General features: G+C 33.9%; 1 protein-coding gene across 1 annotated transcript; it reads right to left on the reverse strand.

Moving 5' to 3' along the window:
- Positions 1-2,066: 2,066 nt before the first annotated feature.
- LOC128552505 (ficolin-1-A-like) lies at positions 2,067-18,215 on the reverse strand (the record flags this gene model as incomplete). Its single annotated transcript, XM_053533554.1, has 3 exons — positions 2,067-2,290; positions 4,637-4,798; positions 18,045-18,215. Coding segments are annotated over 3 exons (557 nt in total), but the record flags the coding sequence as incomplete, so codon positions are not given.
- Between the last annotated feature and the right edge of the window lie 806 nt (positions 18,216-19,021).

The following is a 19,021-nucleotide window of genomic DNA, read 5'->3' on the forward strand; positions in this document are numbered from 1 at the left end:
TACCTGAGTGTCCACCACTGGCGTACTTGTATCGTGTTGTGATATAATACGAGACCCTTCAAATGCCATATGGAGTATCCTGCAGAAGTGCTAAGTAAATATCTCGAAACTGGTCTTAGCTATAGTGGAATTTACGAGAAAGTATGTATAATGACTATTTAGAATGAACTGGTATTTGAAAGCTGTTATACGAAGGCGATCATATATATCCAGGCAATGTATTTGTGCAGGAGAAACATTTTCTGAGGAATATCTAAATACTGATACAGGTGTGCATTAACTACATTTATGTTAAAAAAATAGATATCAGATTATCCTGACTTTAATCAGTAATTTTCTAAAGAATGTGAAATTATTTGCATCTACAGTAACTGCTATAAAGTTTTTTAAATATCATCCTATTTGTTTATAGGACCACTAAAGAAAATGAGAAGTGTTATCTATAATTGTGTAAACTTTAAGCGTGATGTAATGAAAAACACGTTCGTGCGCTGACGTGTACGTCACTTCCTGTGCCGTGTCTGTTTGTATTTCCATTCCAGATAAGCCAAAATCATACGAAGAACCACTCAAGTTTGTTTGTTTGTTTTGGGTTTAACGCCGTTTTTTCAACAGTATTTCAGTCATGTAACGGCGGGCAGTTAACCTAACCAGTTTTCCTGGATTCTATACCAGTACAAACCTGTTCTCCGCAAGTAACTGCCAACTTCCCCACATGAATTATCACAGGTGGAGGACGGGTGATTTCAGACACAATGTCTTTTATCAAATCGTCACGGAGAACATACGCCCCGCCCGAGGATCGAACTCGCGACCCCGCGATCCGTAGACCAACGCTCTGCCTACTGAGCTAAGCGGGCGGGCTTCCACTCAAGTCATATACGCTTTTTGAAGACATAAAAATGCACAAACTGGACTAGAAGGTCCTGTAAAATGTAGAAAAAAAGACTATATTGAGACAATAAAGAAGTCAGTTTTTTACCTTAATCAGACAAAACGTCTCATTGATTACTTATGTCCGCCATCGTTTTCATAAGATATTTATAGATTTGAATTACATCAAAAAGTAAAGGAACGACCATGAAAAAATGAGAAAAGAGTTGGGGCAAATAAATTTATTGCCCTAACATTAAAATAAATATAGCCTGGCCTCATTTTGCTCGTTATAATTACCATATCATGCAAACTCTAAACCAAAGTTTGTTTAAATATGAGACATGTTCAAAGCACATTTTTAAAGCTCAATTCGCAATATCTGTTCGTTGTTTTTCCATATCCTACATATTTCTAATAAAACCTCAGTTCGAAAGAAATCATTTACGTATAATAATTTGGCTTTAATTCCAGCAAAGATTTCATGTAATCTTCTAAATGATAAATGTTGTTTCGATCATACAATTCTAGTACTTTTCAAAAAGGCCATATAGTTTCTGTAGCATATTCAAACAAGATGACATTCTAGGTCAAAATCGTTTGTGCCTGTAACAGTGTACACCATAATAACATAATTTCCCGCATATCTTTTTTGTTTCACTTGTGTCTATATGTTTATTTTCATTTGCATATGACAGTAATTACGGAAGGTGTACAACAATTTATAATTGGAAAGAGAGCTAAAACTCAAACTCATGCTTCATTTACAAATGTACACTTTAACGTTTTTTTTCAGAAAAATATTCCGAACCTAGTTTCAAATTAAATAACTAAGCAGGCAAAAGTTTCTAAGTTCATTGACACAAAATAGTCATTTGTTTTTCCCTAACTGAAGGCCAATGATTCATCAATACCTCTTACAGGTCAGAAATGTATCATTATAATTAGATACGTACCTTATTGAATTTTGTTTAACGTTTCAGAAGTTTCAAAAAAGTGGGCGCCTGAAGGTATTGTTGACGTGGGCAGGCACATAGCTCACATTTGTCATTTGAACAAGGAAAGACTTGCCAAGTCCTTCAAATAAGTGCAAAATATGAATTATTAATCCGAGTCATCTATTCAATATATCATCCATATATCAAATGCCTAAAGTGGTAAGGTAAGTAAACAAATAGTTTAATCAGTTTTAATCAAAAACGTCTCATCATCATCTTTGTGGTCGCAAGAGCACCGTTAAAGTCATTATACGTAACTCCTTTATCACCACCATGAGCAAACTGTCCATTGAGATTTACGTAAGCACAATTACTAAACCAGAATCCACCACCGTGGTTTTGAGCACAAGAATAAGTGTTGTCATGGTCATACGTGTAGAACTTCATACTGTTTTGAAAGGACAATCCATAGTGATCACCTGCATAAAGCAAACGTGTAATAAAATAAGATATGTATGTTGTTTGCACTTTTTGAAATTCATAAATATCTAGACACTTTATAATGAAAAGAACTGACCAGAATACAAGCATGGATACTTCATGCGCTATGTAAAGATTGCTTTTGTATTAAATTGGTTAGCAGCATGAAACGTATCCCTTAGGTAGCCTATTAAGATAATATCGAGGCTTTAAAAAACAGAACACTGTATTTTATAAATTTATTTGTGCTGTATCTATGTTAGAAAAGAAACCTTTTTATGCTGTATTACCATACACTCGGGAAATGATTACATGCCTGCGGAATAATTTCACGAGAGATTGTCATTCAAATACAAGTCTTATGTGTCACTTGTGTAAATGATAGATTTATTTGTCAAATATAAAAGACTGAAATTTTTGTTTAATCATGTAAGAATTAATTCTACATTACATGTATCTGTCATCTGTAATGTATTCGCAAAGACAGACATATAAATGAAATTATTATAATAATAAAATCTTTATTATTTTCATTATTGAAGATATCATATTTTGAGCTAGTTTACCGATTTTCAGATACCTCAGTGAGAAATGCTTTTGTCGACACCTTGCCATAGTGTGCTAGTGTGTCATTTATAAAGCATTTTATTAAATCGCTTGTGTTGACATTTTTTGATGTCATATCTCCAATGTTAACCAATTTCTTTGTATATATGCTTAATAAATAATCGAGTTGGATTGTAAATAAATGCATGGTCAAACTTTCGTTTTGCTCGGTATCAAATTAGTGTATGTGTCTTGCTATGTAGATATTTCGTCTTACTATAAAACTTCATCTTTGAAAAGGAAATTGCTCTGTTTTTCTGATCGCTCGATGTCCGGCGTCCGTCGTCGGTCTGTCGTCTGTCTGTCTGTCGTCCGTCAACATTTAGCTTGTGTATGCGATAGAGGCTGTATTTTTCAACTGATCTTCATGAATTTTGGTCAGAATGATTACCTTGATGAAATCTAGGCCGAGTTTGAAAATGGGTCATCTCGGGTCAAAAACTAGGTCAAATCAAGGAAAAACCTTGTGTATGCGATAGAGGCTGTATTTTTCATTTTATCTTCATGAATTTTGGTCAGAATAATTACCTTGATGAAATCTAGGCCGAGTTTGAAAATGGGTTATCTGGGGTTAAAAAGTAGGTCACTAGGTCAAATCAAAAAAAAAATCCTTGTGTATGCGATAGAGGCTGTATTTTTCAACTTATCTTCATGAAATTTTGTCAGAATGATAACCTTGATAAAATCTAGATCAATTTTGAAAATGGGTCATCTGGGATCGAAAACTAGGTCACTAGGTCAAATCAAAGAAAAACGTTTTGTATGCGATAGAGGCTGTATTTTTTAATCGAGGTTGATGAAATTTAGTCAGAATGATTGCCTTGATCAAATCTAGGTCAAATTCGAATATAGGTCATCTTAACTCAAAAACTAGGTCACTAGGTCAAATTGAAGAAAATGCTTGTTTACACTTAAGAGACCACATTTTTGATCCAATCTTAATGAAAATTGGTCAGAATATTTGTTTTCATGAAATCACTATGTCAAACATGTTTACACTGTTATGGTGTGTTTATCAGGTGAGCGACCTAGGGCCATCTTGGCCCTCTTGTTATAAGTATTATAATCAGTTTGACTTCAAAATTTTAATTAGATTACATTGTATTCCTTTTTTTTTTTAATTTTTGAATGCATTATCTCTCTTTGAAACATATCTCTATAATAACGCACAAACTTTTTTTCATATATATATGCATGTGCAATATGCACGCTCGTCTGTATCTACCATAGACAGTTATGCTACGTAGTTTAAAAAGTAGTATGCTAAAAGATTATTTAGATATTGATCGATCTCTGTGACCTTGACGTTTAACCTAATGATCTATTACAAAAACAAAGAGGATCATCTACTGACAAACCATTTCACGTCATACGGTCATTATGACCCTGACATTTAACATACTGACACCCAAAACAAGGGGAGTCATTCAGCAATATTCCTATAAAGTTTAAAGGCAGTAAGCCCAACTCTACTTTAGTTATTGAACGGAAACTGTTTCAGCCTAAAGGTCACTGTGACGTATACATACTAATTCCCAAAATAGGAGTCATTTACTGTAAATAGGCAATCATCTTATGAAGTATGAAGCCACTATTCCCAACCATTCTTTAGTTATTGATCGGAAACAGAAGGTCTTCTAACGGACGGACGGACGGATCGACCTTCCGACATGAGGAAAACAATACACCCTTCATCTTCAAATAGGCACGTGAAATAAGTATACAAAATGTACATCTACCTGCAGTGCCTACACCATGGTCAATATGAAGTGTATAATCTGGTGCATTTCCTAGACGAAAGTGATCAAACACTTCGTACACCTGTTTACCACCCGAAGCAGTAAGATCTAGACGCAGTTCAGTCCTTCCTTGCGCAGCTATTTCTTGCACGGTTTTGAGGCCTGAAAGTGCAAAATGTTAAACGCTCCATTTGTACAATCTTCAATCAAAATGACATAGATACCGTGGCAGCGAATTTCAAATGTGTTAAACAAAAGTGCGTTGCACAAATGGCCAATTCAGTGACGAGCGCTTAATTGCGATTGCTTATGTCGAGAAATGTCTTACTTTATTACACAAACACTGTTGCAGAAACTGTTAACGTCTAAAAATCTAAAAAATGTAACTGTCATAGTTGACTGCATATGTAGTACAATAATTTGGAACAAAAAAGGGATATGTAAATCAAATAGAAATAGTCAAGACAGCAAGCTGCTATGAGACTGCTGTTTTATAATTTCAATACACCTCTTATTAACATGCATTGTTTTATTGTAAGCCATCTCGAGTAAATAACATATTAGTTTAACAAATCCAAAACACACCATGAAAAAAAATGAAAAAACAGAGAGGGATTTGAACGATGGAGCACATTGTCTAGTTTGTATGTTATGAGATATAACTTGCGTAGGTACCATCTGAGCTATCAAGCCCTTCCCTCAGATTACCCAACATTTATGTGCGAGTGTTGTGCAGTTAAGTTGAGTCTTTATGTAAAATGTGGTATTCAGTCACGTGTATTTGATTTGATTCTTAACTACGTATTCATAAAAAAAAGTACAGATACATGATTGCTTTTATATACCCGTTGCGTTTGCATTTCTATACCTTTTGATTGTATGTCATTCAAGTTCAATGGTACTGACAGTGTGCTGTAAGTTGGAGTTATTTGTTTATTTCAGGAGAAGTTATATTTTTAAGTATTTATCAAATAAATTTCTTGTCTACTGGTATATCTATTTTTCAATGTGAAATTAACAGATATATTTGACGCTTATTTTCCGTAATTCGATGAAATAAAAAATGTAAAATTTTAGATCCTAACGCAGTGAATCTTTCTCAATTAATTTGTGGTAACTGTGCTTTTAAATTACTAAAGAAAGTGCTACATTATGCTCTCCATACCTTGGATCACAGTATTATTACAAATTGTAGAGTTCGACCTATAATAAGTCCAAATAGAAATATGTACTACCTAGCCAAAATTCACCAAGTGAACTGCCGAACCCGTTTTCGTAGTCTGAGAAGTTGCGGGCAAAATCAACAGATCCATTGAACCGATACTGAAACACCTGTAAATAGTCAAGCAATACTGTAAAGTTTAACGCGCTTATCAGCAACGTAGTTAGATATACACGGATGTATAATATATGTATTTAATCTAATACAATTATATTTGTTTTGCTATAAACTCAAGAGAAAAATAAAATAAACAAGAGAGCCATAGTGGCCCTATATCGCTCACCTGAGTTAAATTGCTTGCTTGAACAAATTTCTTTGCTAAAGCCCCAAAAACAGAAAAACTAGGTGAATATGTCATAGTAACGATTATTTAACTACTGAAATCTGTTTAAAAATATACAGGTGGTCCAAATCTCTTTGCTGTAGATTCAAAACCAAGAAAGCAGGTCAGTAGGTCAGGGTTAAGAATATTAAAGATGAGCATTTAATTATTATCAAAAGCTAAACATGTGATCCAAATGTCTATGCTGTACCTTCAAAAACAAGAAAGTAGGTCAGTAGGTCACGATTAAGAATATTCATGATGAAAACTGAAATCTGTATCAAACATTATACAGGTGGTCCAAATCTCTTTTCTGTAGCTTTAAAAAAAAAACAAAAAAGTAGGTCAGTAGGTCAAGATTAAGAATATTAAAGATGACAATTGAAATCTGTATCGAAGTTATAAACGCGGGCCAAATTGCAATGCTGTATCTGCAAAAACAAGAAAGTATGTCAGTAGGTCATGATTAAGAATATCCAAGATGAGTACACTGTATTGAAAATTGTATCAAACATTATACATTCGGTCCAAATTTCTGCTTTACTTTCAGAAATGAAAAAGTAGATCAGAAGGTCACGACTAAGACTATTCAAGATGAGTATTGAAACCCGCATCAAACATTATACTTGTGGTGTAATTTTTTTCCCATTGCTTCTGAAACAAATGAGTCTATGTAAATCAAGCTTTTTTCTTTGATTTGAGCGGGTGACCTAGTTTTTTACCCCATATGACCTAGTTTCGAACCTGGCCTAGGAATCATCAAGATAAATATTCTGACTAAGTGTCAAGAAGATAGAGTCATAAATGTGGCCTCTAGGATGTTAACAAGCATTTCCTTTGATTTGACCTGGTGACCTAGTTTTTGATCCCACTGACCAAGATTCGAATGTGGCCAAGATATTATCAAGATAAACATTCTTTGCAAGTTTGTTTCAAATCAAAGCATAAATGAAACCTCTATATGGCGGAAAGGGCCAAAACAGAATATTGTGCCCCTTTCATGGGCAGTAACTCTAAAACCCATGATGGAATCTAGCCGGTTTTCAAAAGAAACCAAGATTATCGTGATTTAAGTTGTGTGTAAGTGTGATTAAAAAAGCGAATGTAAAATGTCACTTGTATCGTGTTCACAAGGTAAAAATTAACAAATTTTGGCTTTTTTCAGGGGTCAATCAGGGGCCGTAACTCCGGAGCCTATGATAGGATCTGGCGGATTCATGATTGAATCCAAGATCTGTTGTTGTTAAAGATATTTTTTGCAAGTTTTGGCCTTTTAAGGGGTCAAAACTCCGGAACCTATGTTGGGATCTGTCCAGTTTTCGAAAGGAACCGAGATATTATGCAATTACAAGTTATATGCAAATTTAAATATTAATATCAATTGCAAAATGTAGTCTCTAGGTCTCTAGGTCTCTATCGTGTCCACGAGCCAAAATACCAAATCAAATTAGGCCATTTAAGGGACCATTACTCTAGAACCCATGATGAGATATGGCCAGTGCTTGAAAAAAACTGAGATAATATACCATTAAAAGTTGTGTACAAGTATTATTAAAATCAATTTCAAAATGTGGTTTCTATCGTGTTCACAAGAAATTATGGACGGACGGACGCCGACGGCGATCACAAAAGCACAAAAGGTGAACTAAAGACATAACGACACATTCTCTGCATACTATACAGTACTTGATGTTCCATTGAGCCTTTAAACCTTCTTTTTTTAAAAACAGATGCGGTTTTGCTAGATTTATAACACTCCATAATTAAATATTTGAGCAGAAACGTGTGTTACTTTACGTGCAGTAGTGTACTTGGATAGTATCAATCAAACCGAGCCTGCAACATTTCCTTTTTGTCGTGTTGATTGACCTGTGGAGTTTCCACTTTTTTATTTTGAATGTCATATCGACATAAATACATGATTTCATTGTGTCACGGGACCTCCTATTTTTGTTTCTGTTCACAAGGGTATATGACCTACTTAATTTCAGATAGAAACCTTCTTCACCTATCAATGCTCTTTATTATATAATTTATTGGTTTCATGTAGTAGCAGTAAACATCGATCTTCCGAGCTAAATCCTGTCAAAAATGCGCTGTAAATGTAAAGTTAGATATAAACAAGAGGGTAATGATAACCCTATATCGCTCACCTGTTAAACTTGGCCTTGGAATCATCAGGATGAACATTCTGACCAAGTTTCATGAAGACAGGGTCATAAATGTGACCTATACAGTGATAGTTGAGTGGTGACCTAGGTTTTGACCCAATATGACCCGGTTTCAAACTTGTCCTAGGAATCACAAAAAAAAACAAAAAACATTTTTACCAAGTGTCATGAAGATATGGTCATCAATGTGGCCTCAAGCCTTTCCTTTGATTTGACAATGTGACCTAGTTCTTAACCCGATATGACCTAGTTTTAAATATGGCATTGGAATCATCAAGATAAACATTCTGACCAAGTTTCATGAAGATAGAATCATAAGTGTGGCCTCTGGGGTGTTAACAAGCTTTTCTTTGATCTGACCTGGTGACTTAGTTTTTGACCCCACATGACCCAGTTTCAAATTGGTTTAGAAATCATCAATATAAAAATTCTGTGTAAGTTTGTATCAAATCAAAGCATAAATGAAACCTTTATATAGCTGGGAATGCCAAACTGGAAACTTTTGCCCCTTTCAGCGGCAGTAACTCTAGAACCCATGAAGGAATCTAGCCGATTTTTAAAAGGAACCGAGATCTTATCGTGACTTAAGTTGTTTGTAAGTATGATTAAAATCGAATGTAAAATGTCACTTCTATCGTGTTCACAATGTAAAAATTAACAATTTTTTTGGCTATTTCAGGGGTCAGTCAGGGGCGATAACACCGGAACCTATGATTGGATCTGATGGATTCATCATGGAATCAAAGATCTATTGTTATTAAAGGTATTTGGCAAGTTTGTATCAAATTAAATCATAAATGAAGTCTCTATATGGCTGCAAATGCCAAAATAGCAAATTTGGGCCCTTTACGGGGCCATAACTCAGGAACCTATGATGGGATCCGGTCAGTTTTCGAAAAGAACCGAAATATTATACCAATACAAGTTGTGTGCAAGTTTGATTAAAACTGACTGCATAATGTGGTCTCTATCGTGTTCACTAATCAAAATAGCAAATTTTGGCCTTTTAAGGGGCCATAACTCTGGAACTCATGACGGGATCTGGCCAGTTTTCGAAAAGAACCGAAATAATATGCAAATACAAGTTGTGTGCAAGTTTGATTAAAATTTATTCCAAAATGTGGTCTCTATCGTGTTCACAAGAAATTATGGACGGATGCCGACGGACGACGTACGACGGACGAAGGGCGATCACAAAAGCTCACTACGTGACAGGTGAGCTAATAAAAACAGTGATATTTGCTTTCTGTTTCTTTTAGTGTTAATTTATGAATCTTTGCATAGCTTTACGTTATAGACCATAATCATAACCGGAACTCTGTGATGTTATATGTTTTTGGAATATCATTATCATGGGGATCCCATGTTATTAAAAGCAAGACCAAATATTCAGTAGGGATGGTTTAGTGCCAAGAACACATCCTCTCCGATTCAGAAACCTGTAGCAGGATATGTATGAATTAAGTATAAATAATTGGCAAATAATTTACACAAATACTGTATAGACAAAGATAACAATCAGACTTCTAAGTCAAGTTAAACAAATAAAAGAACACAGTGGGGACCAACATGGACCATTCAGCGGGAGTGTTTTAACCGGACCTATATGTAAAACAAAACAAATGTTCATGTTAAATATATTAAATGCAATTCCAAACATCCATGTACATATACACATGTATGATGACTGAGTATTTAGAGAAACACCTTTAACGGCCTGACATAACATGCAAACAATTCGTGAAAAAAAAAACTATAGTAATTCGTTAGAGTTCGCTTTTTTATTTCAACATTTGCTTATTTATGTTTAGTATATGGACAACTGTTTTCATATCATACCATCGCCAATCGCCTCATTATCAATGCGCGATGGTAGGGTGATAGAATGGCAGGCCAGTTGGTGGTTAGGGTAGCGGTGGTAGGATAGCAGGATTGTAGGATTGTAGAATAGTAAAATATCGATAGCGGGATGGTAAGACAACAGTTGTAGGATGATAGATTGACATATTCCCATCCTAATATCTTACCATCCTGCTATTCTAACATCATACTATCCCCCTATTCTCCTATCTTAACATCCTACTATCCTGCCATTCTACAATCGCCCTTTGCCCTTTTCTTCCCGCGTTATCATATGTATGGCATTTATAGGACATTACTATTATCTGAAAATCAATGCTTTCAGAGTTTTTGTTGGCAGTTCAACATGCTCCGAGCGGCGTTGTTTTCCTAATTCTTTGGTATGAAATTGCGTATTGTTCACAATCAACCCTCAAGCTAGTAACACGGGAATAAGTACATTTGAAAGACATTAAAATACCTTTAATATATGTATATCACATATTTACACGCGGGGCGAAGGAGAAGAACGAAAGAGGATAGCAGGAAAGTAGGATAGTAGGATGTAAGAATAGTAGGAAATTAGGATGGCAGGGTAATAGGATAGTAGGACAATAGGATGTAAGAATAAATATGGTATTGGATAGTGATAACAGGATGACAATATAATATCATCCTGACATCGCTATCTTACCATCCTAATATCGCTATACTACGTTTGCCAGTCCTAACATTCTACAATCATACCATCCTAACATTATACTATGGTACTTTCGCGCTTGGATAAATATACGATGGGCGAAGGTAGGATATGAATATGACAGTATTCTGTACTATTATGGATTAATGTATGCATGTATACAATAAATTTGAAAACACAATTATCCGTTCATTACATGTAGCAATGCTCAACTTTTTTTCTAAAGAAAATTGCACATTATGAGTCCAGTGGTTTTTTTCCGACCATTTGAGTATGGGTCATCACATCACTTTAAAAATGTGCATAAGTGCCGTTGTTCACAATATCTTTCACTGAACTGCTGGATCTTTCCTTAAAGCAGCAAATTCAGATCCAACAGGGAGGGTTTAATTTGATAATAGACAGTTTTGTTGATAGAGCAAATTGTATAAGCAAGTACTGATGGAAAATAATCTCCATAGACAAAAATGAGCTAGTCCAAATTTTGTCTAGTGACAGTCATTACCGTATTATTCATAAAGGAACGCTTTTTGAGAACATCATAATTCCCATGGATGTAATATTTTAATAGTTTTAACTGACAGAAAAGGAAATATTAAAAAGACATTTCTGATGTTGTGGAAAAATGTTACAAAGGAAGTGAAGTCCTTTGTTCTGGTCCAAAAGACAAAGAAAGAACTACGTGGCATAGTCAGTGCCAGTATCAATACCCATATATACTGGAGCATGAAAAATCGCAGCCAGAATACATACATACTAAGATCAAACATCTTAAATATAACAGAATGTTATAAAGATAATCATGAAAACTTTAATGCCGATTGTAATGCAAGACGTAAAACTGATTAACGTTATGAATGTAAAAAAAGAAAAACAACCACGGACCAAAAACCTGAGAAGTTGTTCAATGATGAATTACGAAGAACACAATGAAGAAGACTAAATTTATTGCACGGATACCTTTTAACAATGCCTTGCTACAGTACCATGACAAACGTATCAACTTTACAGATGACACATATGTCTTTATAACAAATCTCGCAATTCTTGATTGGAATGAACATGTCAACAGGCCTGCAACCTCCGTAAAAGTACCCTCTGATGTGTGTGGCAGGAAAAGAAAAGCTACAAAGATTTTTAAAGAAAAAAGCATATGGGTGGTGGAGTGACATACGGTTACATTACATTGATAAAGTCTTGGAATAAAGTAAAAGTCATGTACTATTGATGGTGGAGCACTGTTACAAAGAGCATATCATAGAGTTATTTCATTTTCATTGACTTCTAATACTAGTGTCCCGGTATATAAATAAGACTTCAATTTGGAGAGTGCTCTTTATCGGATAAAGTTGGTATATGCTGTGGGGAAAGGTATTTAGAAAGGTATTTAGAATAATTTTTGTTGCTGATACAATGCATCATGTTTTAACTTTATTGTTTATACAATTTGCTCTATCAACAAAAGTGTCTATTATCAAATTAAACCCTCCCGGTTTATCCGACACAGTTGGATTGGAATTTGCTGCTTTAAATACGTCTCGACTTTTAAAACGACGCCATGCAATTGGCTACGTTCATTAATATCACGTGCGTCATGTAAGAGATCGAATGTTGGCAATATTTATAGAATATATGTTGTTTATAAACATGCACTTGTTTTTTAACTCTTCGATACTACAGTTATTACGCCGTAAATAATAGTATAAGTTCAATTGATCAAATCAATATCTTTACCGTCCGTCCTCCTAAATGTGTATCCATATCACAATAAACTTCCTTCACTGATTTTGATTTCCAGAGAGTTACGTTGTAAATTCCACTTTTACTGCTTATTTGCTTCCGAATAATGTCGAAGCAATCAGTGGCATTCGCTGTAAGAAAAAGAATTAATACAGTCTACAATACTATGTTTCAATATTGAAATTTTAAAATTGTATGCTATTATATTTACTCAGCCACCTGTGTTAATAATAATATAGTAAGTATATCTTTATACAATGTCAGTAAAATGTACAATGTAAACCTTCTGATCTTTACTTATATAATAGGATGACGGATTATTTGCACTGCGTTGCATGGAAAGAACTTACGCCGAGTTTAAATAAAATCAGAATTAGTTACAATGTTACGGCCCGGAAAACGGTGTCCTAAACTGGCCCAGACAAAATAAAAATATCATTAAACGTGCAATATTCTAATATCCTTCTGACCTCCCCTGACCTTGATCTAGAGATAGGTCAATTGAATCTGTCCAATGCACGCCATAATGTTGTGGTATATTCTAAGTTAACATAAAATTGAAATATGGGTAACATAATTATGGCCCGGTCAGGAAAGTGCAATGTTTTATAACCCTTTTGACCACTTCTGATATTGACCTAGATAACTGGACGACGGACTCATTGGTTTGCACTCTTCTATTGTATAAGTAGTTCTGTATTCCAAATAGGTTAAAATAGAATACTAGTAAAGGTTACAAAGTTATGGCCGGACAAATAGACGGACGGATTGATAGACTGCCAGTGTTTACTATAGGACTTCCAACAAAAGAAGGGGTCCTACCTAAACAATTGCTAAATAAAGTGAAGCAAGTAAGATCAACAGTTAACTTTCTATCGAAATATATCAGCTGATAATTAGTGAAAAAAACTGGCAATATAAAAATCCCATTTTGTGGAACGAAACTTACTGACATCGCAATTTCGTCCTACGTAACCCTCGTTACAATGACATGTATAATTAGACTGTCCAGACACACACGTTCCCTGTAGACACGGATTCGACTGACAGTAATAATTAGCTGTAAGAATAATTACTTTAATATCAATTATTTCAATATCAGTACTTTTCGAATCATACATGCTCTCTAGCTAATCATTTAGAAAACATTTGACGGCATATGATTATCACAAACATTGTATATATTATCCACCCGCTCCGCTCCCCTTGTAAATTATCAAGGACTCCGTCTGTTAAAGAAAAATACGCATTTTAGAATAAAATAAAGCTGAGATTTGTTTTTTTAAAGCTTAGAACAAAAAGTATTCAAAGTCTTAACTAGTCATTTAACACCTCAATTTTCAAACAGAACCAGCTGTTACGGTATTTCTGCACGTTTGAATAACTAGAAGTAAAACCTAAAATCATAACTGGTAGCCGTTATATGTGTAGCATAAATGTTGCCGGTAATCTGTTTTATCCCAGCGCTTTCTGTCTTACTTAATTTTAACAATATATTGGTCTTAAAGTGAAATAATGCAAAATAATGCATATAATGAGCATCGATATAAGGAATCCAACTGACATTTGTTCAATTGTGGAAAATCAAACACACGGACATATATATTTTATTGGCCACATAATTGACATATGTCAATTTTCAACTATAAAAAGATTCATCGTGAAAATTGTCTTTGAGGACCGAAATTTTCAACTTGGTCTAACAAAAAGTTGAGCACACGAACCTTTTATACTGCCTGAATTTTCTTTGGATATAAATTTGCTTAGAAAAATATATGGTATAATAAACTTCAACATTGTAGACCAATATTAGTTTCAATATTAATTGCAGAACTATCTTAAATTCTAAAAATTAGACTAAATATCATATCTGTTCCTTCGTCTTCTGCCCAATCGGACTTCGTTTATGGCAATCTTTTAAATGCTTGATTGGAGTTGACAGTAAACAACATGATAAAACTGTTAACCTATAACATGTTTCGAACTCAAATAGGGATATTTAAAAAACGTATGTCGGTAAGACTTTTAGTTATCTTACATATTAACATTATTATGCTTACTAGACCATCCGACATCAAGAAACTAAATAAGATAGCTATTTCACTTGACTATCGTGACTTTAATGTGTTTCGAAGTTTCTTTAACGGCAACTTACATATATTACAGTGGATTCCACCATAACCCTCAGTGCATATACACATGTAGTCATCATTGCTCTCAAAACATTTTCCATAGAAACATGGTTTAGATCACATTGTGTACCAGCTGTAGGTGCGGAAGAAAAAAACTTAAAGAAATCACAAACACTAATAAACCGTCTGTATTAGCAATAATATATTTTTAATGATGTCAATCTATTTATATTATACTTGTTTACGTATCATCTACAAATGCAGATCCGAAATACTTTTAATACTAGCAAAACGTTTGTAACGCTCTATGTAAGTGTCCCATCACCATTAATATAATGGATTATACATAGTGAAGGAAAAATGTAGCTACATTTATGGACGATAGAGTTCCGCATATTCCAGACTATTGGGTTTGAGAAGTGTTTAACGTTTCATTACCTCACAGACCAAGTGTGCTAGTATTATGCTTCACTTCATTCTATTCTTCAAATCCCCACACTTGGACTTCGTGATGTTATATTTTCTTCTCTTTTGGGTAGAAGAATCCATTCAATGTTTATGGAGTTCCGCTTAAGCCAATTGGACATGACAGTTTATTCACGTTTCGTTACATCTCATGAACATACTCTATCAAACGGAGTCTCCTTTTATTTTATTTTCTTAAAGATTATATTTTAAATTAAATATGAAAAGAAATTGGATCTGTTTTGAATTTGCAGCAAACTGAAACACACTTACTAATGTTACAGAACCGTCCCTTAAACCCTTGGTGACATGAACACGAAAAGTCCTTTGGTAGATTATTGCACGTGCCGTGGATGCAAGGACTTGAATCTCAGTAATTTGAGACGACTGTATAAAACAACAATGCGTGTAATATCATACATATATACCTCTTTACCAAAGCAATTGACCTTAATATTTGATACATATTAATATATTATCTGTATTTCAGGTGCAAATGTCAATAATGGAAATTTAGGAAAATTAAGACTTGTATTTCTTTTGAGTACTACCCATCAATTGTATATGTAAAATGTAGTTTATAGTTCGGAATACATATGTTTAAACTAAAGCAAGTAAGATGCCGTTGGTATTATTTATTTTTCATACCGCAATCTGAATTGGAACAAGTTTGAACTTCATTCGGAGTCCCTTTACAATACTGTCCATATGGGGATGGACTAAGGTTTGTACATGATCTGTACCGAGAACTAATGCCTATCCCACATGTTACAGTACATGTTCCCCATGATCCCCAGTTTGTCCATCCACCGTCTAGAAACGAGAAAATAAAGAAATTAATTTCTTCTCGGGTGTAAATATCTATGCTCAAGGCTGATATAGATCTGGGGCACGGTGATATAAGTACAATACTTTAGTGTATTTGAGATTTATGAACAAAAACGTTTAGGCTTTCTTTGTAACCACACCTAAAGAAATTAGTGTTACATGTATCTATAAGCAAACTAAGCTTATTAAATACACATTTAAGGTTTTACGACTTCACGTTATCACCTTATCAGTTATCACATACACTTACGTGTTCATTAAGTTTTCAATTCGTATAATTCTTCCAGATAACCTGATACAAATTGATAATTTAGTTCATTTTAGTTTTCATCTCATGACGACACTGTCCTTTAATGACGTTGTATTGTAGCTATGAGACGCCATTGCCAAATTAGAACTTTTGCTGTTTGTCGACTTCAAGTGTATTTTAGGCGTTTCGTAAATGATTGCAAACCTTCCAAATGTAAAGTTCGTTTAGTGTCTCGTTAATACCTTCAAAGATAAATTATTGTGTACTGTGACATTGAAATGTTTTGGATTTAAAAAAAATGGAACTAATACAATAGGCTTTTTAAGATTAATCGTTGGCATTATCTTAGAATAGATTGGATAACATTAAAATAATATATGCACATACATATGTTGCATTTACGTATATATCATCAATTATATCATATCACAAGTAATTGTATGATTATAACAATTTACCTTAATTACACTATTTACATTTACAAGTATGAATGCTGAAGCACGGAATATACAATGTATATAGTAAAATGCATAAATATAATATGCAATACTTTACAAATATAAAAAGACAGTACATTACGTTTGACTTTATGAATAAAACAATTTATACTCTCTGTAAATAACTACAATGAACACAAATTTTACATGCCGTTTTGCATGTGTCACTCTTCTTATAAAGTGGAACTATCCTAGAAGCTTTTAAATATTCATGACCAATTGACAATTTTTTATTTTGTGTAAATGGATTTACAATGACTAAGACATTTAGACTTAACCAGTACCTGTATGACACTAACATTGTGTATTTTCTTTCATTCAGATACAATGGAGTGAGAGCAATCATTTTGTAAAACAAGATAAAGTGACAGCTTTAATGAATGCTTACATCGCAGGCCTGCCATGGTCCAAATTCAACCTAGACAAATTTGGTGATTTTTTTTGGCAATAGTGAAAAGCCGAAATACCCCACTTCCGAACTGCAATAGGTATTGCACGTATTATTGCAAATATGAATAAAAACCTGGCTCATTTGAAGTAGGTTTAACTAGAAAAAGTACAGTTATAAAAAAGCTAGGTTTACCTTAGTCACTGAACGTTAGAAACAACAAGTACCAAATAATGTAATAAACGCATCTGTTTGTTTAAATATATGATATCTCTTTTAAGTAAGTAATATCTTGTGGTGTTTAAAAATGAATCCACGTTCACAGGAATTCCATCTATGTAAACAAGTGTCCGCCGTTATTTAAAGCCTCACGGTTTATACCTGTCTTAATATTATAACAATCAACAGTCTTACTTGCGCATGCTCCTGGCATACAAAGTCTGCTGTTAAGGCTTTCACCGAAACAGTGATTTCCTGAACGACTTGGAACCGGATTTGAACACGTTCTGACTCGACTCTGCAAGCCCATACCGCAACTGACTGAACATTTGTCCCATGTAGACCACGCACTCCATCCACCGTTTACTAACATATGTTTGATATTTTTTAGTATAGTAAATAACCATAACATTGAAAACACAATTTGGATAAAATGAACACTTTAAATTTCAGAACAGTATTCAATGCATTGATTTCTAATAATAATATTTAAAATATTTTTGCAAAGTAAAACAAATTCAAGCACATGTAAAACGCAATGTTTCTTGCGATTTAAATGATGCCATCACTTGTGACAACTATCCTTAAATTTTTGTCATACGAAAATTGCAAGACAAAACATTCAATATACTAACCAGGACAAAGGTCTTTCTGGCATACTTTACTCTCAGTATTATTTCCAAAGCAATAATGTCCTCCATTTTTTGGTGCCGGATTGTTACAAGACCGAATACGAAGCTGTGATCCACTTTCACATGTTACATCACATGCTGACCAAGCTGACCATGTTGACCACTTGCCATCAACTGCAATAAGTAAAAATGTAAAACTACATAACCTTGTAGCATTAACAAAATGTCGACAATAGGTCGCAATTGCAAATACATTAAGGTATAAAATCCTATCTACAAATGGTATACTTTCATGGTCATCTTTCTGATGTACATGTAACTATTATGTGACATACAGAGGAATACGCCATCAGACATATTGAAATATAACTATCGTATTTTTCTTTAAAAGACCAAGTAGCAGTTTAAAAGCTTAAAACTTGTAAATATTTAAAGGTAATTTGAAGTCTGCAAGTGCGAGCAATACCCTTATCAAATGATACGAATATTAAGTTGACAACAACAATGAACAAAATCAATATAACAGAATGTTTATTACAGTGAAAGACGTTTTATTTAAGCCACAAAAAGCTGAAATATTTGTTCTGGCCTTCCAAATGACACGCAGTATAAAGCCTGTTTAAATGTTATTTTACTGAAAGAAAAAACAACAATCTTAAAAAATTAAAAACAAGATGACCCACTTCATAACATGTACTTTAATATATAGATGAAGTAATTATTGTTTATGTTTATGTTTTAATATTATAAGATTAGGTTATCTAGCATCAACTGCTACACTTGTATTCTGTTTTAATTTTTATTTTAATGTTTTCAAATTAAATTTTAAAACAATGTTTCAGACTTTTCCTAAAACATTTACCACGTACAGTGTTCGTATCAATAACAGTTGTTTCATTACTTCCGATTGTTTACTGTCTAAAATCTCACAAACCCCAGGACTTAATGTGTCAGTTGATAGAATGTATAAAACCTCATAT

This window comes from Mercenaria mercenaria, unplaced genomic scaffold, assembly GCF_021730395.1.
Source record: "Mercenaria mercenaria strain notata unplaced genomic scaffold, MADL_Memer_1 contig_2859, whole genome shotgun sequence".
NCBI classification, from domain to species: Eukaryota; Metazoa; Mollusca; class Bivalvia; order Venerida; family Veneridae; genus Mercenaria; species Mercenaria mercenaria.